A 24987-nucleotide genomic window follows, 5' to 3' on the forward strand; every position below is an offset into this window, starting at 1 on the left:
ATGGATGTTTCAGGATTCCACCCTCCCTCCCACAGAAACTTAATCTGCTGCTGACAGCCGATGTTAGTGGCTCTTGTGCCAAACGGATCAAGTGTGCATTGTAAAAGGCAGCTTGATGTCCAACCGGGCAGTGCCATGTTATTATTGTTACAGCACCTTTTGCTTCTTGGGGACCTTATTAAGACGTGTTAACAGATGATGCACGCCAGTCCTGTAAAACATCTGACAGTGATACTTACCCCCCTGAAGAACACAGTGTGGGGGTCGGGGGTTGGCCCTCTCACCTCTTTAGCAAATTGGCTGCCTTTACAGTTATTATGCAGATGTAGCTGATTAATCAGGTAAAGTCTGGTTTTATTGATTGTGTCTAACAAATAAGACTCTCATATGTTATCTTGAGGCACTGGTTTGTTTGAAAATGTCCCTCAGTTTTTGTCCTTATAGCACACTGTAAATCCCTTGTCAGGCTGGGACATTGATCTGTGGCCCACCTTTTTGTTCTCTACTTTAAGCCTTAACTCATTCCTGCCAAAGGAAAACATGGGCCCCCTAGTCAAGTGTAAATGAGGTAGTAATACAATAAGACATTGGGCCTCTGTAATGAGATTCCTGTAGTCAGAGGGAAACTTGTAAAGTTGTTGGTGAATCCATACAAGCAGGTACTGTGCTTTTTAAGCTTCCAACACTAGTATGGCAAAAGTGTTTCTATGTGGTAACAGTAGTGACACTGGTTCTTTCTCTAGCACAGTTAACGCCGCCATAAAAGGAGACTATGGAAGCCGGGAGTGGCTACATAAAATTCATTAACAAAAATTAAGTAAAGAAAAAGTAAGAAAGAAAAGAGCCGCATTCGACGCATATACTGCGTCATGTGTTTTTTCATTAAAAAACATAATGTGGTAGAGGCACAGATAACAGGAATAGCACTCTATATTTCCACCACAAACATAACTTACAGTGTAGCCAGCCATTTACGTTAAAGCCGACACGGCGGGCAACACAAAAAACATTAAAATAAACAGAAATGGCCCCTAGCTTTCTGGTTTAGAAGAGCAAACTCAAGGTTTGAATGGGAGCATGTATTCCAGCTTGCTATTTCCTGGTTGCTTCCTGTGTTTTTTCATGTCTCCCTGGTTTTGAACGTAGCTGACACCGCTCGTCCAATGATATTAGTCCACATGCAGCGCAGGGAAGAGGGGCAGCAGTGAGGCACTTTGATAAAAGCAGACTGTCAGCACCGTGTGGAGCCACAGAGAGCTGCGCCACGGTGAGGCACGGCACGGCACGGCACGGTAAAACAGCAGAAGACTGGACCGGGTGAATGCAGTTCTTAACACAGGACACTGCTGCAGACACTTTTCCACCATTTTCGGGGATAGGAGGACGCTCACAGTAATCTTCATCCACACAGAGAGGAGGACTTTGGCTCCACACAACATTTTCTTCCGTAATTCGCGGGAAGAAAATCTTAAGTAGGGGCCAGGGGGACACATTAGACCGCGGTCAATAGCTGTCGATAGCTACCCGAGTGTTAATGCTCAGTTCGGCAAACTCCTCATACCTTTGAAAGTATCGGCAGTTTTTAAAGAGCCAGAAGGTACCATACGGCAGTATTTCGTGTAAAGCTGTGTGGGAAGGAGCCGTCTGTCCGCCATGGAAAACGCTCACACGAAGAGTGTGGAAGAAGTTTACAGTTATTTCTGCGTCAATGAAAGCACAGGACTTTCCCTGGACGAGGTGAAACGTCAGAGGGAGAAATGGGGCCTAAACGGTACGACAATTTACATTGTAGACCACCACAAACACCGCCGCTGTCAGTGAGATACGGGTTTTTTTTTTAAAAATGTCTTGTCATTATTACATGTGCCCTGTGCGCACAGTATTCAGGATGTGGGGTAAAAGTCATCCACACGGCCGACCGGTATCACCCGGCTCCGTGAAGTGATTTGTTGACGTCATCACTGGTGACCTCGAGGGTTTCCCATCTCTCACATAGTAACAAATTAATCATTACATAGAGAGACATTGTTACATTGTGGAACATGGAGACATTGTTACGTATGGTGACATTTACTCGGCATTGTATCAGCGTGTAGCATTGTATCACGGTTACACTGTTGACTGTGATAACATGGTTAAACATAACCTCATGGTGACAATGCTGATTGTTTTGTAAAATATGGTGACATTGTTGAACACGGTAACCTTGTCGGATGATCTCAAAGCAAAACTGCAACACATCGGCCCCATGTGCCTGGAGATCCGGCTGGCATTTGACGCTGAACGTTACCCTTCAAAGTTAATCTCTCTTGTCCCAGGCTTAAACAGCTGTTTTATATTAATATCACCTGGGAGCTCATGAAGGGTATACTTCCCTCCCCTTAAATCACTTTGACCTTCACATTGCTTGGAGTTTTCCTATTGTGTAGTAAAGATGAAGGGAGTAAACTTGTATGCCATTGTTACAAGTGTATACCTGATATATAAATACAGAGGGGGGATTAAATATGGCTATATGATTCTTTCCTGTTTAATAATGAAACAAGTCCATACCCTCACTTCATCTTTCAGTATCAGGATGTGAGTCAAAACCATTATCGAATCATCAAAATGTGAAGTCAAACTGGGAATGTGTTGGTTTTGAATCCAACTTGTGTCTGAGATTTCGCTCCCTCAAGGTAACACTCCTCAGTCTCTCAGAACATACTGACCTCTTGTTCCAGGAGTCAGTTCCCCATGAAGAAACAGGAACTGAGAGGCATATCTCCAGCTGGCAGACATTAAAAATATATATATTTATACACTGCTTATCTTCCTTTTCTTTTCTGTTTTTGACTGTTTCCTCTGCACTCCCCGGACTGACTCCCACATCTCTACACACACAGAGTTACCAGCAGAGGAAGGTAATGACTACTGTCACTGATATTGTTACTGTCAAATTCATAACATGTTTCTGTGATGGATAATTGTTTTAAACTAACTTTTCTTGCTGCAGGGAAATCTTTGTGGGAGCTTGTCCTTGAACAATTTGAAGATCTTCTTGTTCGAATTCTGCTGCTGGCTGCATGTATTTCTTTTGTAAGTATGTCACTACATTTTCTTGCGCTGCTTGATAAAGCCTGTATTTTACACAGTGTGGACTTTGGGAGGAGATTCTTTCATTCCTAACTTGAATTAATCTTTTTCCAGTGTCTCCTGTACTTATGATATTGTGTGTTCATCTTAACATTCCCACCATCTCTTACTCTCTAAAGTCTCTGTCCAGTAAACAAGACAGATAATCTAAAGAGTGAAAGGAATATCAGTACAAGTCATTGCATCCTACAAACAGCTTTCCACCTCTGGCTGAAAGAGTGTTAGTGAAGTCAAAATTGCAGATGGGATTATTATTAAGCCCTGTGTGTTGAATGGCAGGGGGACAGTTTATGCAGTGCATGGTGCTGAAGTGTTAACGTCTTCAGTTTGTGTTACCCGGCCGGGGTTACACTCGCATATTAGAGAGCTAAACAGCTGAGAAGGCTAGCGGCCCGTCTGAGGAATGGTGACAACAGCAGTAGCTGCATTGAGTTGCTATCACCATGTGCCAAGTAAGACATTTGAGTCGTCAAGCATGGCTGCTGTGTAATGACTTACCATGGTCCTCCCTCGGGCGTCCGACTTTGAGTGCTAGACAGATAAATGTTTAATAGTGGACTGCCATTATGTGCCAGCATCATCAGCACGTGTTCGAGGCCATAGCTCAATCACATGAACATCTTGTTGTTGTGTTGTCATGTGGAAAGACATGGCTTCGTGTACAACTGCGTTTTTATTTTTGCAATATTTGTATCACCAGATTTATGTGAAAAGTGCACATTTTTTTGGAAATGTAACTGCCAATTAGAGATTAAATTAAATTGATTATTGGCACTGTATGATGCATGATTCAATTTAGCAATTTTAGTTTTTTTCACATTATGTGAAACGTCTGCACAGTAGACAGTAGAACAGATGGCTGAAGAACATTTTGATAAGCGAGGCCCCCGTGTGTGTGTGTGGGGGGGGGTATAGTGTGCAGTGTCCAGTCAGGTGATACAGAGGTGTCAGTGGCTGCTGTCTGACAGGGGAACAGAGCACCACTCAAGACCAAATTTGGGCCCTCATCCCTCAGTGGGAGGGCTCTCATCGGACAAATGCACATGCCCATCTTAACACAGAATCACTCCATACTTGAATACAACTTAAAACGGTTGGCTAACTGCTGAAGTAGTTTCTCAAAACTAAATCTTTAAACTAGTACAGCTTTTCATTAGTTCTGTTTGCATAATTTAATTTTACAACAATTAGTTGATTAGTCCTCATCAAGTAAAAATGTGACTAATTCTCTTGTTCCAGCTTCCTCCAATGTGTTGTCAGGTTTATATTATAGTAAACTGAATATCTTTGAGCCTCGGTCAGCCAAAATAAGTCATTAACAGCGTCACCTGGGGAAACTGTGACAGACATTTTCACTATTTTCTGACAAGTATAAAGGACTATTATTTGATTATTTAAAAAAATTAATTGTCAGTTGAATAGATAATGAAAATGATTAGTAGGTTGCAGCCGTAGTATGTATATACATTTCTTGCTTTAGGCTAGGCCTAAGTAATGTAAATCCCTTGGTCGTGTTAGGACACACAGTAAAGAGTTACTGAGCCCTGTGATTCTGTATTGACACAGCTATTAAGAGTTACGCTTGCCATTTAAGTAATGCCATTTTAATTGTCTTTGGCATCTACCACAGTTAGATACTTCCTCTTATTAAGGTTAAGTGCTTTATTAAGTTATGAGACATAAACTAATTGCTTCTGGCACACAGGATAATTTTAGGGTAATTTCCTCTGGAACAACACGCTAAATGAGACTCCAGGTCAAAATATTGTAATTTTATCAGAGTTGTGTACAGTCGTCTTTTTGACTATGTTAATTTTTTAATCAATTGCTCATAAAGAAGCTTGCATTCCTACACAGAATGAGTTGTGCAGTGCTGTCGGTTAAAAAAATCAATTACAAATATCCACAGGAGAATAACAACAGTTGCCCACATTGAATAAATGCACTGCTTGTAGTAGACGGAAGTTCAGAACATTGAAACCTTTAAATTTCCAAAGTTTGATTTAATCACAGGAAAGTCCAGTCCAGGTATGATATGAATTGTTTACGTGCAGTGGTATATGGTTCTTTCCCCAGTAAATACAGATTTCTATAAGGCCTGTATGAGATGATGATGGTGATTGATCTCTGGCTTTGATGTCAATCTTCTGGCAGTTGACAAACAGCTAAACCTTCATATTATAGGAATAAAATACTGCTGTCACAAAAGCTCTCTCTTCAAGCTTGTTCTATGAAATAAAAATTGACCTTTTTCTTGTACTGTTTTCAGGTCCTAGCCTGGTTTGAGGAAGGAGAAGAAACTATCACCGCCTTTGTGGAGCCTTTTGTAATTTTACTCATTCTTATAGCCAATGCCATCGTCGGTGTGTGGCAGGTGAGAAACTTTCCAAGGAAGTATTTAAATCCCACTACACCTCCTTTGTATCTGTGGTATAGGTCTTAGAATTATTAGAATTTTTTTGTTTTGATTGTCCAGATTTAATGTATTTTTATATTAAATCAATCACGTTTCAGAAGAATAATGAATTTTCTGTAAAATAGTTGTACATATTGCTTGCTTTTCTACATGCATTGAAACCTAGCTTTGTTGATTTCACCAGTACGAGTACGTGTTTAAGGATAACCTCTTCAGATAATAAGCTGGCATTTAAACATGTGAAATCCATTTTAATACCTTTTTTAAAATCAATGCATTACCTTAAGTAAGCACGGTGTTGAAAGCTGCCTCATTTAATCCAGTGCAATCCAGTACCTTCTAATGTCTCCTAATGAATATCCTACCTTCATCAAGTTGATCATGCACCTAATGCACTCTAATCTATTGCAACGTTATCGTGAACAGCAGCGTCCAAAAAGTTGAATCAGCACCTCTCTGACGCAATTTCAACAGAAATGATTTAGATTGCGTAAGAGTTAACAGTTAAATTTAGTCACCAGTGTGAACAGACTATGCCAAACCTGCTCTTGTGCTAATGTTAAAGCTGAATATGAGTGTAGACACTGAATTTAACATATCCATCACTGTTGCAGCCTGCTGTAAGGTTTAAGTTTTAACAAATGTTTCTACTTGACTTGCACTGTAGATCAATACTGTGTGCTGGAAGTTACTTTTGTCTCAAAGAAGGATTCCTATTGAAAAGGAGCAGTCTGTTAGTTGTCATCAGCAGTCGGTCTGTATGACGCTTATATATGAGGCTTGCTTTATTTATTTAAAAAATGTGTGGGCAGTCCACTGAGTGATGTGTTTTTCTTGCTGATGAAGGATGAAGATGCTGGTGAAGGATAAAATTGGAAAATGTCAAGAGGCAGAAAATGATGTGATTTATATTCACATTTCCATACACTGAACAGCTAAATGTCCCCAACCAAAACCCAGTCAAATAGACCTAGCTTAGAATAGTCACTGCCTCTTCAAAAGGAAATGCTCTCATTCCATTTAGACATGCATGTATTAGTTTATGTGATATTATCAGTTCATCTCAGAGCAACTCAAAAATCTTGTGCAATCAATCAATTTCCTCCCCACCAGGAACGCAATGCTGAAGATGCCATTGAGGCACTTAAGGAGTATGAGCCTGAGATGGGGAAAGTGTACCGGCAGGACAGGAAAACTGTGCAGAGGATCAAAGCCAGAGACATTGTGCCTGGCGACATCGTGGAGGTTGCTGGTAGGTTGACCTGCTCTTGACATTGTTCATGTTTAAACGGACATGGCTTTGTTGCTGTTGTTGTAACCTTATTCTGTTGTTACACTGTTGTATGTGTTGGTTTGATTTGTAGCTTAAAGGAAACATTTAGACATCACATGAACCTTGAAATACACAGAAAAGTGGCAATTTAATGCCACTGCAGCTACTATCAAGTGAAGAGTGTATTTTCCATATGCTGCTTTTTCTTAGGAGATTAAAGAAGAGATCTCGATGTGATAGTTTGCCGCTGTTTGGCTGTGCCTTAGGTAAAGCCTACTGTGGGCAGATCAAATGAGTCCAGGTATGGTCACGGATCACGTTTAGCACAAGCTGGAATTGAAACCTCCCCCATCCCCATGTGCCACTGCAGAGGTGACTCACCCTGCAAGAGTGATGTATTTTGAGATGTTCTTATTAACCCATTGTCTCAAAGGGCTAGGCGCAAATGCTATTAAGGCCCCCATTGCTCTGTGTGTGTGTGTATTTGTCCACACACATTCAATTTGAGCTCACTCTGGGAACATGCTGCTACTGCACCCTCACAGCTCCTCCCAACCCAACAGTTTCCCCTCCATGCAGCATGTGAACTGGAGAGCTGGAGTGATTCATGCTGCTGAGGCCCAGTCAGCGTATTTTAGCAGCCAAAATCCTCAGGATGTAAAGCTTTAGTTTTTAAGAGAGCGGTTTGCCCCACGGCATACACATGTATATACAATTTTGCAGAGGGATGAACAGAGGCGGAGATGTGATGAGGAATGAAACACTAGCGTTATCTTGATACTCTGTTTAACCCTAAGCCACCAAAGTGATGCATATTTTTTCTGTGCATAGTGGTGGGTTTTATTTGTGGCTGTCATAGGCCGGTTAGATTATGGAATGCTGTATTTATAGAGGCAGTGACAGTCGTGGAAATGACAGGTGTCTGGTCCCACCCCATGCATGCCCCTCCCATCCTGCTCAGGGAAACATTGCTACAATGGATGACGTGGGACAGTGTTCAGCAGGACTCCTGAGTAACCTTGACAAGGACAAATGGGGAAGGAGTATACAGGGAGTTAAAATGCCTAATTTTGCTTTTTGATTTTGACTGTTATACTATATATAATTTGTTTTTGGTTGACGGCGCTAATCATGAAATTGAAAGTTTTGGTTACGTGCCTCAGGCAAAGTGGTGTGTAGAAAGCTTAATTATTTGGCAGATGCGCTCTCCTCTTGCATATTGGAGACCTAGTTATTTGAAAGCTCCTGAAGAAGGTTGCTGGAGGCTTTGCTGTCAGCAGCTTGAGGCTTACTCAAAAATGCAGCCCTGCAGGGAGTAAAAGCGGATGTTTTATCCCGCAGTCAGAAGACATTCATCAGCTCAACTTGCTTCCCAAATCCTCCTAATATCTTGTACAATGGTTCCTCTCAGGCTCCCTTTTTTGTATGAATAATATTTTCCTGAAGCTGCAAAGTGACCCCTGCCATGCAGAGGAGGAGTATGATGACGCAGATGCTGGCCGGCTGGCTGCTGAGCCGAGGTAGAGGACACTGAGAGGAGCCCTCTGTGGCTGCCTCAGCCGTGAGAAGAATAGCCTGCAGCCAATATGTGCTGCCCTCCGTCAGGGTGTTGCTGTGGGTTTGAATGCTGCCTCCTACTCACACCTCATCACTTATCGGAATCACAGTCGCATGCTCACTGAAATTTGTTTAATGTCATGGAAATAACGTTCTGTGTAATGCATTTCTTAAGACTTTTATCTAAACTAGATTATTTTATGCTTGGTTTCATCTTTGTAGTTCAGTGTCAAATCTGACCTTGAAGCAACAAGGCCAGAGTTTCATGCAGTCGTCAGGTTGATAAGACTTGTTCACAACAGTGTAGCTCAGCCAAATCATTCGGTGGTTTTACTATAATCTACATTTGCACTAGTTTTAGGATGTGCTGGTGCCACCAGCCAAAATCCAATGAAGGATTACCTTTCCCTGCTTAACTAGCGCCTCAAATATGATGTTAGATGATCACATGTGAAGTTCACTAGCTCCTTCCAGTGGATTTCAGTCCTTGTCATAACAGCTCACACTCTATGCTGCCAGCTACAGTTCGGTGTTAAGGGCTTGCAGATTTGGATGTTGGCCTTTTCTCGCAGCAGAACTCGGTGTGTTTGTTTTCTGCTCCCTGTGAAGTTGCGGCGTCTGGTGGTAGGAACGGGGCTCATGTGGGGGGCAGTATAGAGAGGAGGATCCCTCATCTGCTCCTATTGTGCTAGAGAGAGATGACCTTATAGGGAAGCGCTTCATGGATAAACGTCCCACCCCACCATGCTCAATGCACAGCGACCCTACCCATCAGCACCCGCACCCCCCACTAAGATTCCAGACACCATGGATAATATGTGGCATTTAATGTGGTCTGGCAAGCATCCGTTGTCACTGAGGGACTGTCTTTTGGCAAGGTTCCTGACTTGTCAGCAAGACTGAGAGAAATGGTCTCATCTTGCCGACCATTGAAGCAGGCTTTTGCAATACAAAAATCTCATTTGTTTTGGAGTCCTGCTGAAGGGCACAGGCATTTTTTATTTAGACCAAACAGCACAGGTTGAAGGTGCTAAATGGTGAAATCTGCAGGCACACAGCCTGGTTGGAGAGAAGTATGCATGTTAGGTAGTCTATACAGTATATGTATAAACACATTGACCAAAATATCAGGTGTTGTTGTAATTTTCCATTATTAAAGCTGGTATTAGCTGGCTGAGTATTCAGCCCACTGCACTACCCCGACTAACTATGTCATACTGCCCTGACTGCTGGGAATCCATGCTATGCTGTCTGGTTATAGATGGGATAGCGAGAGGTCAGACTTTAACCTCTGAAAGGCTTTAATGAGGGGCCGCTACTGAAAGTGTAGACCTTAAGACATGAAGAGAATGTACACTTCTGACCTGTGGTTAAAATATAAAATCCATGCTTAAATTGTTCATTGTTTTCACATTAACATTGAATCTCTTACATGGCTGCAATGACAAGTTAGATATAATGTTTTATGTGATTTACATTACAGTACATTCAGTCTGCCAATAGTTTTTCCTCCTCCCTGCTTTCACAATATGTCTTTATCTGCACAGCATCAAAAAAACAAAAGTCCAAAGTTCAAATGCTTGTATTGTTGATTTGTTTGCAGCATGTATGTGTGGGCTGGTGTGAATACTCTTTCAAAATGTTGTGTAGTTCAGTGGTTGATCTTGATATTGATTTGAATTCAGAATTAATTGTGTCAGGCTTAACATGCATGTAATTTCTGCCATGCTTCTACTAAATCCCCAGTTAATTTTGACAGGAATTTTAGTGCTCCCAGTCCTGGGACAAGTTTTGTTACCATGGCAACAGAGACAGTTGCATGCTATGTGGAGGCCCAGTCTGCTGTTACTTGAGATTCATTATAGACTAGGGCAAAGCACAGATCTCATGGTGACAGTTGAGAGATACCGCTTACATAACAGAAGTCATAGGTGAGGCTCAACTGACACGTGTTTGCATTTGTGACAACTTAACAGCAGGAAGTCACAAAACTAGTCAACTGTTGGTAAATATTGATTTGTCTCTCCTATGAGCCAACTGCTAACTAAACATTACATACTCTGCCCTTGTTTGCTGATAAAATAGTGAAACCTACTCGTAAATATGGCCATGAGCTAACACAGTGGGGGGAAAAGTGAGATTGCTGACCTGAATGGTTTGTGTGTCGTCCACATATTCATGCACTAAATGCAAATTGTAATACAGTTAAGAAAGTGTAAGGTAGCATGCATATAAATGACACATTTGCAGAAACAAGAATATCAGTTTGATTTCCCTCCATTGATTGTGCTGAGTCATGGTAACATAGCTTTTCTGGTACACCTGGCTGCCAAAGGTTTGAAGAAAAAAAGCTTAATTGAGCAGTGACGAAGCTGTGAAAGTTTAGTATTTGATATGTTATAGACAGTTTTCTTGATACCATTTCCATTTGGATAAAGTATTTGCATGATTGTACACATGTAAATGTGGCTTGAGAGTTAATCAGTGGTGGAGCTGTGTTGGAAAGCTGCAGGATGCTTCACCTGTTGACTGTTCTAAAATGGCCCACTCAACATGACAGGAGGTCAGCCTTTTGTTCAGCTGCCATCAGCACATGTAGCCCCCTCACTGGCCCAGACAAAACCTGGCCTGCCGAACCACACGCTATCCCCTAACACACGGCAGAGGCAGGTGCCAGTCAAAGCTGGCAGCTTCGGGTCAGTTACTGCCTCGCCTGCTGTTGAAAGGTCTGTTTAAAAGGCACCTCAGGGAGTCATACTGGGTGCAATGCATCACCCCGTACACAGAGCTTTTGTCACTGTAAAATTTGTGGTCTGTATGACCTGTTGGCAAGCACAGAGGTGAAAATGTGGTTATGCCTGAGGAGATTCTTGGACTGTTACCAAGTAGGATGTTGACACAGAGGGACAGTTGATATACACACACTTCATCAGAGCAGGTCTGCAGTGTAACACATCCTCGGGACAATTCAGTGTTTTACAGTGTCAAAGAGTCTTCAACACTCAGTGATTTCTTTATGAGAACACCAGCAAGCACCATTGTTAGAAGTCTATCCCCCTAGCCACTTTGCCTGGCTCAGCACTCTCTAAGAAGTTGTCAGTATTTTGTGAAAAGTTAGACTTAGCACAGGAAGTGTTACACAACCATATAGGATGTAATTGTAAAGCTTTTGGGCTTCTAAGAAAAACAATGTTTTTGTTTCTGTGGTACAGCTATGGGTAATTCTTTTAATTTATACCAGGGATGGGATCCTTTCTCTTAAAAAGTAAAAAATATAGCTATAAAATGGTTTCCTCTATTCAGTGTGATGATCCATACCATCAAGAAGTCAACTGCAGTCTTAGTTTGTTTGTCTAATTGATCCCAAGCCTGCATCATTCCATCTGTAGCCAGGTTGTGTGACCTTCCCAGAAGTGAGGCTTCCATTGCACCTGTCGTTCCAAGTTCAGATGGTTTAAAGATGCAACTGAGCTTCACATTAGTCCTTCTCAGAAAAGCTGTCGCTGTCTGTCTTGTCTGGTCAATGCCTGCTGACAGATCAGAGTTCCTGGCACCACTGTCAGGGCATCTAATAAGTTCAGGGTCGTGTCTCATGGTGAGAAGTCAGTTACTCAATGCAGCAAGAGTGTTGAAATGCACGTAACTTCAACAAGCTGGACATAAAGTTGGAAATGTGTGAAAATGTGAACATCCACTTGCTGGTGATGATGACTTGGGTCACAAATTTCTGGACTCTGAGGTGATGTAGAGGAGCTGGGGACCAGTCTTTGTCCCTTCTTCTGTTCCTATGCTGTGGCAATGATGAGATAACAGCTGCCATTATAGGACCACATTTAAACCTGACCAGCACATTGGGGAACATACTGAAATGCTTTTCCCATTTTTGGTTTTGTGCATTGTTGGTCCTATTGCTATTTTCCCCTCCCTTCCCTCAAGGGCATGGGTGAATCAAATGGGAATCTGGACATTACATTTGATCAAGTATGTGTTTGTTTTTAAGTTTTTTTCCTGTGTGAGTTTAAGTTTTCACTTCATCTTTGCCTTGCTGTTTTGTTAGATTCTTAGATATTTGGCAGGCTTGTACGGGTGCCTGGATTCTAACTATATCATGTTCTTGGTTGGCGTCTTTTGTAACAATCTGACACAATTTGCATTTTAACTAAGTAGGCCTATATGCAGACTACGGCCACGGAACTGTGCCATAGCCTGAGCCATTTCCCCAGTTTCCATTGCCTTTATGTACCATTAGGAAGCTGAATTGGGTCACTGCAATTCCGATGTACCCAAATTGGCCTTTTCCTTTGAGACGGGCCTTTTATGGCTCACAGGTCCTTCATTTCCTCCTCTTTCTTTGGCTCGCCTTCTCTTTCCCTGCAGTGATGGCAGCACTTCTCTGCTGCTGTGTGGTACCACAACCACCCTGTAATGAGCTGTGCTTCATCAGTTTAGTTTACACTAATGCTGAGTTACTGCCTGTTAAAAACAGAAAACATCTCATCTGTTAAATCTTCATTACACACACGCACAAACAGCATTGTACAGTATCAGGAGTGCATGGGTAGCCTTCATGGTAATCAAACCTCCAATGTAAGTGAAGTGCTATTCATGTGGTATAAAAGACCATTTGGCCATCAAATATGATGCGACAATTTAACTGTTAACTACTTGTTGTATATAATATATTTTTGTGTGTTGATGTTTTGGCATTTATGTTTGTGTGTTTTCTCTAATTGTGTATCTGTTTGGTTATAGTTGGAGATAAGGTCCCTGCTGACATCCGTATCTGTTCAATCAAGTCAACAACTCTGAGGGTAGACCAGTCCATTCTGACCGGTAAGACCTGTCCACTAATGATATCACAGCCATCCAATCCGTTTCCTGTGCCTTTTTCAGTTAGATTCTCAATTGTCCCCTAATAACTTGGGTGTTATTAAATTGATTGAACTACATCATGATTGATTAGTTTACTTTTTCTGTGACATATGTACAGCTTTATACACTAGAAAGAAAAAAAAAATTCTACACACTAACCTTTTTAGCACAGGCACAAGACTATGCTGTTCACTGTACATATTTAAAATATATGCTCAGTATTCAGTGATAAATAGAAAGTCACATAGGTCTAAAGCTTAGCTAAATACAACAAGGTTACGGCTGATCGGTGTATGTCAGCTATCTAAGGTAATGGCCAAATAATCTATGTTTTCATACAAAGGTTTAAATATCACCACCTGGCCCTTTAAGCACTGTATACCTTATCAAAGATTGTTTCCAGATATGGCCATGGGTTACAAATGCAACGGTGAACGCATGTTCAATCTATCGTTTTAGGCCACAATAAGGTTTCATTAAGTTATCTAAGATACCCTCATCCAAGATTAATGGATCAATCCTGCAGCTGTGTTTGAAGAACCAGAATAACTGTATGAATATGAACAAGATCGTTTGAGCTGGCTGTAGAATGAGCACATAAGTGCATCATGACACTGTTTCCAAGTAGCCTGTTTGCTTCCAAATTGAAACATTCATGAGCATGTGAAAGATCAGTGAGGCAGCATGAATGATCACAGATCATAGATCTCCCTGTAGAGATAATTGGCTGTGCTTTGTTCCTAAGATCATCTGCAAAGACAAATGCAAACTGCTTTAACCTGCTGCCCTCTGTTGTCTTTGTAGGTGAATCTGTCTCTGTCATCAAACACACCGACCCCGTGCCTGACCCTCGTGCTGTCAATCAGGACAAGAAGAACATGCTCTTCTCTGTAAGCTGAACTCTGCACGTTATCATACATCCTGTTGATGTCCTTCTACTTCTTGTTTGTTTAGTTTCTGTTAACTTCCTGGAAAAACTCACTCCTGTTGTTGTTTAAAGATGTGTGAGATGTTATCAGATCTACTTGAGCCAACATGTATATTACTTGTTATTTCAGGGTACCAACATTGCAGCTGGGAAGGCTGTGGGTGTGGCCGTGTCCACCGGTATTAACACTGAGATTGGTAAGATCCGTGACGAGATGGCGGCAACCGAGCAGGAGAAAACGCCCCTGCAGCAGAAGCTGGATGAGTTTGGCGAGCAGCTGTCCAAGGTCATCTCCCTCATCTGCATCGCCGTGTGGATCATCAACATTGGCCACTTCAACGACCCCGTCCACGGAGGCTCCTGGGTCCGCGGGGCTGTCTACTACTTCAAGATTGCCGTGGCGCTGGCTGTGGCCGCCATCCCTGAGGGTCTTCCTGCTGTCATCACCACCTGCCTGGCCCTGGGCACCCGACGCATGGCCAAAAAGAACGCCATTGTCCGCAGCCTGCCATCCGTAGAGACCCTGGGCTGCACCTCTGTCATCTGCTCTGACAAGACGGGAACCCTGACCACCAACCAGATGTCTGTCTGCAGAGTGAGTCACACACACTTTCTCTTGGTGCATTGCTGAGCAGTTAGTTGTCAGTGCTTTGTCATCTTTGATGTCCCTGCCTGGAGTTTTAATAAGGAGATCGGAGTTAGAGAAACTGTGACTGCTGAAAGTCACTTTCAATACATTTTTCAGCTTAAATGCTAATACTGTCTGTGCAAACAGAGAGAGTGGAGTTATCCTTTTGATCAGGCATCCAGGTTATTTAACAAGAAGGCAACATGCTGCTGCTCCTCTAATCTACATTGAGCTGTTGGATGACTTGCAGTGCTGCTGTTGCATAACCGACCTTGCGTCACCAAACTGCAAAGCAGCCAGCCTGTAGTTCCTTTCTCTTTCTCTCTCTCTCTCTTCTCTCTCTCTCTCTGTCTGTCTCTGTGTGTGTGTTTGTGAGTGGCACCCCAGTGTTACTTGGCCCCACATTAAGACATTTCAACATTTATTAAAGTTTTATCCTCTTTTGTTGCCTGTTCAGTGCTTTCTCAGAACTGTGGCACAGCCTGAATAAGACTTGTGGCATTAATTTACAGTTTTTATCAAACAGTTGTTTAGGCCACTGTATTGTTTGGGCCACATGTTGTACTGACCATGACTAAATAGCCTTGTGATTCTGCAATTACTGCTTTTTTCAGTGATTTATAGTGATTCACTGAGAGCCATATATTAAACCACTGAAAAGAGAAAACATTTGCACTCATGACATGCAGACAAAAGCCGTTAAAGAGGTGTGATAATTGAATTTACACTGCTTTCGCATAATAAAAAGAAATGCAAGCATGTATTTCAAATTTACACACACACATATATATATATTATGACAACATAAGCCACTGGCAAAATGAATAAAAACCTACAGTTAGACCATAATGATGTCTTTTATTCTTATAGTGTTTTACTATCTGACAGTATGTCCTCCCTACCTGATCCTATCCTTAAGTTAGCAGGGCTGGACACGAACGGTAGCCAGGTTGCCATTGGCAACCATTTTGTGAAATTGGCAACCGATCCTTGGCCTTTGGTTTCCATCAGTAGTAGCGGTAGCAACCACCCTTTAACACATAACAAAATGTTCAACCCAAAATGAATAAAAAAATAAATATTTGTGGCATCATTCATGATATTTAAATATTGCATGTTGCACATGCGTTGGTGCGTTAGTGAGCACACAGGCATGAAGCAAATTAAGTTGTTAGACTGTGAAAAGTTCAACTAACCCTAAACAAAAACAACAAATAATGTTATTCTGTTACTGTAATAAAGCGATTTTAGTTTCGGCAACCAAAAGCTGATGCCTTACATACTTTAGTATATAAAAAAAAAAAGTTAATGCTAGTGTTCCTGAAATAAATCTGATGGAATGCCCATTCCCTTGAATAAACAGAGAAAAGCAGCACCAGGATTTGATGATGGGCTGCTGGTTTTAGGAGGTCTTGATTGATCACCCATGCTCTTATCGAACCAATGACAACAGTTGTGTGTTAGAGGATGAAAGCTTCCTGCAGGAGGAGGCCTGGCACTGCGGCTTCTTCCTTTTGGGCACAGTGACTCTCTTTACTCAGGCTCCCTGGCAGTATCTTCTGTTTACTTATAGAGAGAAACTAAACACCCTCTTTTCACATTAGGCAGCAGGCCACCCAGCCCGTCCAACACACTCTGTAACGCTGCAGGATAATCTACTGTCTAAAAAGAGCTCTCACTCATCAGGTCCGCTTGGGATTGCTTTGGTTTTTGCTGCCACCTGCTGTGTCAGTATATAAACTGGCAGTTGAGACATCAGCTGATCAAATGGTGTCAGCTTTGGAAAACTCTGCTCTTTTTTTCTCCAGATGTTCGTTGTCAACAAGGCTGAAGGAGACAGCTGCTCTCTATCAGAGTTCACTATCACAGGTTCTACCTACGCACCTGAAGGAGAAGTGTGAGTACTTTACTGCCGACTTCATAACAGGCATATCTAGGTGAAAGATAAAATATCTCATTGACTTAAATTGTAGGTGTTTTTCAATCAATCGAGTAAGTAAGAGATTTTATGGGGTTAAAGATGGGTATTTATTGTTATTGTTAACAGTAATTGTTATTGTTGACTGTATATGTATGTGCGTGCACACACACAAACACACAGGTTAATACTCTGTACTTGTCCTCAGGTACCAGGATGGTAAACCAGTGAAATCCTCTCAGTATGATGCCCTGGTTGAACTGGCTACCATCTGTGCCCTGTGTAATGACTCCTCTCTGGACTTCAATGAGGTCTGAACCTGCTTTTTCCTTTACACGGGAGAGTGTAATATTGGCCAATATGATCTTTTTGTTTGTGTGTCAACATATTTTTATTACACTTCATAAGGACTTAATAGACAATCACACGCTCTAGTACATAGGGTAAAATGATCGCTGGGGGAAAAAAAGGGGGAAAAAATATACATGTAACAAAAAAAGGGATAGAAATAATTAAAACTGCAGTTGGGTAGACAGACATGCATACATACATAACATGTCCACCTGCACATACAGTGTCAGTGGATCAGTGTGGGGTACAGGCAATACTACCTATTTGCTTCCTAGATCATTGGCCACATCTAATTATGATGTCAACACTAAATATTAATCAAGGAGTTTGACACATAGGTAGAATAAACGTCTATGTTGCACTGGATATTTTGTGTACAAAGTGTGCAAAGTCTGGTGATTAACCTAAACACAGCATCAGGTGTCTTCATTTTGGGACTATTGACTTAAGCTGTGATGTGGAGTCTCTCCAGCTTCTGATGAAAGTTTCTTTCTTTTTGGCAGTTTTTGATGCAACTAAAACGATTTACTGTCCTGAGCTGACACAAACATTAGGATGTGTTATGTAGTATATTGTGTTCAGTGACATGCCTAAATGTCATTAACAAATGCACTCTACCAAAACATCATAAACTGGGATTGATGTGTTTCATGCTGTATCTGTGGGCTGAAGTGAAATCAACTTAAAACACATTCATCAGTGTTAAATGTGTTTTTGAAAACGTAAAAATTTTTTCATGAATGTTTTTGATGTTTCAGGTGAAGGGTGTGTACGAGAAGGTCGGCGAGGCCACAGAGACTGCACTGACCTGTCTGGTGGAGAAGATGAACGTCTTTGACACTGAAGTCCAGAGCTTGTCCAAGATTGACAGAGCTAATGCCTGCAACTCAGTGAGTGACACAAGCTCCCTCACCTGCACACGCTGCAGATATCCACTGCTCCCACTCAGCAGGTTTTTCTAATTCTGTCTGTCCTTTTGTCTGATCAGGTGATCAAGCAGCTCATGAGGAAGGAGTTCACCCTGGAGTTTTCCAGAGACAGGAAGTCCATGTCTGTCTACTGCACCCCCAACAAGTCTCGTTCTTCCATGGGCAAGATGTTTGTAAAGGTATACTGAAAGAAACATGTTCTGAGGACGTGTCGATAGCTTTGCTTCCTCTACCATGTTGTGAATATTTTCTTCCTCTGCTCTACCCAACAGGGGGCCCCGGAGGGAGTTATTGAGAGATGCACTCACGTCAGAGTTGGCAACAATAAAGTTCCCCTCAGCAAAGCTATCAAGGAAAAGATCATGTCTGTGATCCGTGAGTATGGAACAGGACGTGACACCCTAAGGTGCCTGGCTCTGGCCACAAGAGACAGCCCACCCAAAATGGAGGACATGATACTATCTGACTGTACCAAATTCGCAGAGTACGAGGTGAATGTTCATTTCAATTCTAAATATTTCCTTTATTTGGTGTCTACTTGTGGAGGTTTTTTTTTTTTCAGTAACAAACATTCATTCACATCCTTGTCCTTCTGCGTCCAGACTGATCTGACCTTCGTCGGCTGCGTCGGCATGCTGGACCCTCCCAGACAAGAGGTTGCCGCCTCTATCACGCTGTGCCGCCAGGCTGGTATCCGTGTCATCATGATCACCGGGGACAACAAGGGCACAGCTGTGGCTATCTGTCGCCGCATTGGCATCCTGAATGAGGAGGATGACGTGGAAAGCATGGCCTTCACCGGACGAGAGTTTGATGAACTCTCGCCATACGCTCAGCGCGAGGCTGTGACTCATGCTCGCTGTTTTGCCCGCGTCGAGCCTTCCCACAAGTCCAAGATCGTAGAGTTCCTGCAAGGATTTGACGAGATCACTGCTATGGTATGAAGTCTGAAAGTGGAGTCTGCACAGTTTCTTGCACTGATCAATAGTGTTTAATATTTGATTAGATATAGTCTGCGTTAACAAGCGTTTTGTTTCTTTATTGTGGTTGCTGGTCTTTAATCCAGGTTAGCATTCAAAAGACATTAAACATGATGATCTGAAACCTGTGGGTATCTAATCTTTGTTGGCATCATGTTCATTGTGTTGATTTGCTTGTGGAATTATTCTTATGTAACAAAACATTTCCCCACAGACGGGTGATGGAGTGAATGATGCCCCTGCCTTGAAGAAGGCAGAGATTGGCATCGCCATGGGCTCTGGCACTGCCGTGGCCAAGTCAGCCTCTGAGATGGTCCTCGCCGATGACAACTTTTCTTCCATCGTGGCTGCCGTTGAAGAAGGCAGAGCTATTTACAATAACATGAAACAGTTCATTAGATACCTTATCTCCTCCAACGTGGGGGAGGTGGTCTGGTGAGTCTCCTCACGAGCAGATGACTATAGAATTGCATTTATATTGGCAATATATACGGAACGATAGTAGATGGAGCGTGCAGTGCTGATGTACAGATGTTAACTGTAGTTATTTCCCCCGATAGCATCTTCCTTACTGCAGCGCTGGGCTTCCCTGAGGCTCTTATCCCAGTTCAGCTTCTCTGGGTCAACCTGGTGACAGATGGCCTACCTGCCACCGCCCTGGGCTTCAACCCCCCAGATCTGGACATCATGGAGAAGCCTCCTCGTAACGCTAAGGAGCCCCTCATCTCTGGCTGGCTCTTCTTCAGATACCTGGCCATTGGAGGTTAGTTGATAATGAATAATGTCAGTGTTTTTTACAAGAATCTCTGATCTACCTTAATGCAGTTTGATAAATAAGTAGCCGGTGTATGATGATGATGTTATTCGTTAAATTGTTTACAGTTAGTACAAAATGCAGCCGCCAGACTTTTAACCAGAACCAGCCGTCAGTCCCACATTACTCCTGTTCTTGCATCCCTTCATTGGCTTCCTGTAAAATTCAGAATCAATTATAAGATCTTACCGATTACATATAAGGCACTTCATGACCTTGCCCCCAGTTACATTTCAGATCTCCTTGTTCCTCATTCCACTCCTCAAATCTCTGCCTTTTATCCATTCCCTGCTGCAAAACTAAAGGTGACTGTGCCTTTGCTGTTTTAGCACAGAATCTGTGGACTGTTTTACAGGCAAGCCTTTTTATAGATCTCCTTGTTTGTTTCCTCATCTGTCATCTCTCTTTTAATTATTTTTTCCCCTCTTGTTTTATCTTCCTTTGTTTGTATTTACATGCTCCCTATGTTTGTTTGATTGAGTTTGGTTATACCCTTATGTTTATTTGTTGTTTGTAAAGCACTTTGGATCTCTGTATCAAAAAGGTGCTATATAAATAAAGCTTTACTTACTTACTTATTTTGTGACTTTGCGTGTAGGTTATGTGGGTGCAGCCACAGTGGGAGCTGCTGCCTGGTGGTTCACTGTCTCTGAAGATGGACCTCAGCTCACTCTTTACCAGCTGGTGAGTCTGCCTGTCCGAGTGATCATTCTTCAGCTCCCCTCAGCTATTTGCCTCCCCCTCACTCCCCTGCCTTCCTCCCCACAGAGCCACTTCCTCCAGTGCGGCCCAGACAACCCAGATTTCGACGGCCTGGACTGCCACGTGTTTGAGTCGCCCTACCCGATGACCATGGCCCTGTCTGTGCTCGTCACCATTGAAATGTGCAATGCTCTCAACAGGTAAACAACAGGCCTCTTGAATAATTGATTGAATAATTTGCACTCAGAAAATGAAGGGCAAACTGTATAAATAAATCATCATCTGTGTTCTCTCCTTTGTCCAGTCTGTCAGAGAACCAGTCCCTGCTGCGGATGCCACCCTGGGAGAACATTTGGCTCCTGGGGGCAATCTGCCTCTCCATGTCCCTCCATTTCCTCATCCTCTATGTGGAACCTCTGCCTGTGAGTTTTACAAAACCAATGTATCCAATGATGTCATTTAAAAACAAAATTCAGAAATGAGCTGGCTGCTTTATAACCAATTTACCTACTGCAGGACACAGGTTGAGTTTCAGGGGTCATGTGGTTCTGTTTGCCCCCTAGTGGTTCTATGCCTTCATTACAGACTAATGGAAACCAAATGGGCTACCTTCTAAATACAAGAAAAAATACTTAAACATTTACTTAAACCTCTAAATCTCACTAATTATATGCTGGATTATTTCTTGACTGGTATTGTGACTTCCTTGAATCTTGTCATCACTGTGGGGTTACCAGGGAACTGGTGGAAACTTCAGGAAGTCACTTGTCCAGCCAATTAATAGTCCCCCACATAACCTCCTGTAAACCAAATGGCAATTTCGACACTTTTTTTGGAAAGGATTAATAATATAACATGTTAGTTAGTGAGCTTATTGGTGCTGATAGATGGATTTTGTCACCCTTGGAGAGAGCCAGGCGAGCAGTTTACCCTGTTTCTAGTCTTTATGCTAAGCTAACCGCTTTCCTATTTAGTGCATGGACACTTATTTGCCGGAAGAAAGCAAATAAGTGTATTTCCCAAACTGTACAACTGTTGCTTCAAGCATTAGGCCACCAGACGTCCCATACCATGAACTTAAATGGCCCTGATGGTCCTGCCTACTGTAGGGTGGAATGTGACATTTGTAGGGGTACAGGTCACCCATGAGTTCCCCATGCTGACACCATGTGAGTATCTGTGGTGTTAAATGATGAATGTTGTCGTGCACTCTCACAGGTCATCTTCCAGATCACCCCTCTGGATACAACCCAGTGGATGATGGTGCTGAAGATCTCCCTGCCTGTCATCCTGCTGGATGAGCTGCTGAAGTTTATGTCCAGGAACTACTCGGACTTTGGTAAACAGCTGGAGAAGCCGGCCAGCAAAGGCTGCTCTCTGTCTGCATGGGCTGAGGGCATCTCCTGGCCCTTCGTGGCCATCTCCCTACCCCTGGTGCTGTGGATCTACAGCACCGACACTAACGTGTCTGCCATGTTGTGGCCCTGACTGACTCCAGTACACTACCCTCCCTGTGCACCAGTGTGAAGTGGACATTAACACACACATCTAACACAGTTACATTAACTCGGAACAACTCACAGTCAACACCTGCACTTGCTCTGACAGTCTGCGTGGTGTCAGATCTTTTGTATTTAGGACATTTTCACCGATACATGTTTTTGGGCGGGGGGCTGGGGCTATAGTCATATTTTAATGACTTTAACTGACATTATGTCTATGTGTTTTATTTTACCATCACGCTTTTCTCTCTTTTGATCCCCTGTTTTGAACATTTAGAAATGCCCACCGTGTTGGAGCTGTGTGTTGAGCTGTACAGAGAATTTACACTATTTTATAATAATTAATATTTTGTAATTTTTGGGAGGGGCTGTGGGGACCAGAATGCTGGGTGTGAAGAGGATGTAATTCTAAGGACCGTATAGAACAATACTAATTTTGGGGTAAAGACTTGAATATATTTGCCCTGGCATGAATCTCTAGTCATTTTTTGAGCTCCATGCATAATCACTCATTATTTTCTGCAGTAGGCAGAGCACAGCTACCTCAATGCTGTTAATATGACCATTACTACACATCTGTCTTAACAACCATTTCATAGACTATCATTTGTTGAGGTAAGCACCAATTTGTTTTGCAGTAGAGACAAAGCCCTCACACACAATTTTTTTTTTTTAAATATAAATTTCTTTTCTGTGTTATTGGACGGAAGAGAGGACAAGGATATGTTACCAGTTTGGTTCAGAGCATTTTTTGTTAAAAGCCTGTTGTTAAATTTGTTTACTTGAAAAAACACATTTGTCGTGATTTCATTTTTTTAAGTTTGACTTTTTTTTTTTTTTTTTATAGGTTCAGTCTCAACTGTCAGTCTTAATTTTGCATCTTAATTACAGTAATCTTTCTAATGTATGTATAATGTGCACATACTGTACTTGAATATGTAAAAAGGCACCAAGAAGCTGTTAGTCTTATCAACTGAGCACAACATGGTCGACTGGTCATTGGAAGAGTCTGTATATCTGTACATAGCACACAAAGTAGAATCTCTGTATAGATTTTTTTCTTTTTGTCGCTGCTGTCAAAATGCTCCATACATTTACTCTAGTTTACTTAAGCGTGGTCTTAGCCTTCCTGCATGCCTGCTCCAATAATACCAGGCCAGTGAGTGCTCTGAGTTTTTTTTAGCTTTAAAGCTAACTGTTGTTTCTTCCAATGCCTTCCACCTGTTAACCTGCAGAGTGAGTACACTTTAACCTGCATGCCAACTAGCGCTCTCTCATCTTTACGTGGTTGCACATGCAGCTTTGCTCGTACGAGAATGACAGCTTCTCATATTTTTGATAGGACTAGTAGTTTTTTTTTTTTTTTTTTTTTTTTTAAATATGCTTTTAATGGTACAAAAGTGAGAGGAATGATTTAAGGTGTTTGAGAGTTTGTTTGAAAATGCCTTCAATTTCACCAAGTGCCAGATAGACACTGAGTAGAAATAGGAGCCTTTTTGCATTTGGAACTGGCACAGTGTCACTGGTGCCGGTTATTTTTGACTGTAGACTGGCAGCATGTTTTGGCAACTGGTAGAGACACTGACATTTATGTGCCCCCACGCCATTACAGGACATGGTGTTACTGGTGTGTTTTTTTTAATTTATACATGTCTTTTTTCTTTTCTTTTTATTGCATTTGTCTTTTGACCTAATTCTCTGCTTGCCCATAGCATGGCCTTAATATATATTTGCTCTTTTTATGAAAAGAAGTACTGGTGAATATAAATTATTTGCTGCTCAGATGCTTTTACTTTGGCCTGTGATTCTTGTGTCCACTGATTTGATTCTTCCTCTCTCTTCTTTTTCTTTGCAGCAAAGGCCAAGTAAGCCCACCTCTACTCTAAATTCCTTGCAGAAACTTTGGTTTTGTTTTGTGTTGTGCATGTGTGTTTTGGGCAGCACATCTTACAAGAGCTGCATGTCAGTTAAGTAATACGAAGACAGAGGCTCATAAAGACCATACATCATTTTATAGAATGGCCATAAATAATTGCTGATGAAAACTAGCCAGTCCAACCTCATCAGTCCTAACATCGTCCTGCATGAAGAGCCTTAGATTACGATACAATTCTCATGCCATCTTTTTAGACAAATATCTTAGTACCGTGTACAGTGAATTGTACTATATTCCATGGTGCATGTCCGCTGAATCAGCCATCTGTTTTACCAGACCTGTGTAATAGACAATGTATAGTATTGGTTAATAGAATAGACATTCGTCAGATAGTACAAATGTTAAATAAGCTCAAAAAAAACAGTTCATCTTTCCTAAGGAAATACTTTTATGGGATATTTAAAAACCAAACAGCCTTTTTTTTGCTTTGCACTGAGATGTGCAACATGTTTGGAGCAGATTTTGCCATATCTGGGAAGGCGGACGTGCAGCGGTGCAGTGATGCATACGTTTTACCATGAGAACGACAGGCAGTCCCTCCACTGGCATTTTTTTGCCAAACTGCTGTACTGTATTTTCAGAGATGATTGTACAATGTATCACATGAACTTTGGTTTCAGGTAAATAAAACTGTCATACGTGAAGAGTTTAATCACTGTCCTTTGTGGTGTCGCTAAGATTGGGGGCTTCTTGATTGTAAAGGATGTAGGAAAACTTTAAAAAGATATATGCAGTGTCGGTATCTCAGCATTGCATTCATTTCTGTGGAGGAAACTAAATGAAATTGTTATTTAATAACACAAGCTATACTCAAAGCCTTCACTGTCTCATTCTGCATTAGAAAAGTACGCAGCTCAAACGACCAAAGAGCTAATGAAACAGTAGCCAAGCATCAGGGGGACGAAAACCCTGAATGTGTGAACAAAAAGCCTATCAAGTATGTGATTGAAAAAAAAAAAACAGATAACTATATAAAATGTCGCAACAAATCTGTAAAACTCATCTCTGATCAATATTCATAGGAAGTCATTTTAATTCATCCAAAT

General features: G+C 41.9%; 1 protein-coding gene across 2 annotated transcripts; it reads left to right on the plus strand.

Moving 5' to 3' along the window:
- Positions 1-1223: 1223 nt before the first annotated feature.
- On the plus strand, positions 1224-24593 carry atp2a2a (ATPase sarcoplasmic/endoplasmic reticulum Ca2+ transporting 2a). Of its 2 annotated transcripts, XM_051421882.1 has the most exons (21): positions 1224-1771; positions 2886-2903; positions 2996-3078; positions 5405-5509; positions 6665-6803; positions 13134-13214; positions 14058-14143; positions 14312-14776; positions 16618-16706; positions 16936-17038; positions 17837-17968; positions 18067-18186; positions 18280-18498; positions 18610-18945; positions 19202-19422; positions 19548-19750; positions 20400-20485; positions 20570-20703; positions 20808-20925; positions 21722-21842; positions 23861-24593. In XM_051421882.1, the coding sequence occupies exons 1-21, from the start codon at positions 1654-1656 to the stop codon at positions 23872-23874; spliced, it is 2991 nt and encodes a 996-aa protein (XP_051277842.1). In that variant the 5' UTR covers positions 1224-1653; the 3' UTR covers positions 23875-24593. The 2 variants fall into 2 exon arrangements, with proteins under 2 accessions (XP_051277842.1, XP_051277841.1); XM_051421881.1 differs by having other exon boundaries at positions 21722-24593.
- The last annotated feature ends 394 nt before the right edge of the window (positions 24594-24987 follow it).

The sequence above is a fragment of the Dicentrarchus labrax genome, unplaced genomic scaffold, assembly GCF_905237075.1.
Source record: "Dicentrarchus labrax unplaced genomic scaffold, dlabrax2021, whole genome shotgun sequence".
In the NCBI taxonomy this organism is placed as follows: Eukaryota; Metazoa; Chordata; class Actinopteri; family Moronidae; genus Dicentrarchus; species Dicentrarchus labrax.

Coding starts and splice junctions, on each gene's coding strand:
- atp2a2a (XM_051421881.1), top strand. CDS start 1,654: ATGGAAAACGCTCACACGAAGAGTGTGGAAGAAGTTTACAGTTATTTC. Junction 14,777..16,617: donor ACCAGATGTCTGTCTGCAGA/GTGAGTCACACA, acceptor TTTTTTCTCCAG/ATGTTCGTTGTCAACAAGGC. Junction 20,486..20,569: donor AGCTCACTCTTTACCAGCTG/GTGAGTCTGCCT, acceptor TCCTCCCCACAG/AGCCACTTCCTCCAGTGCGG.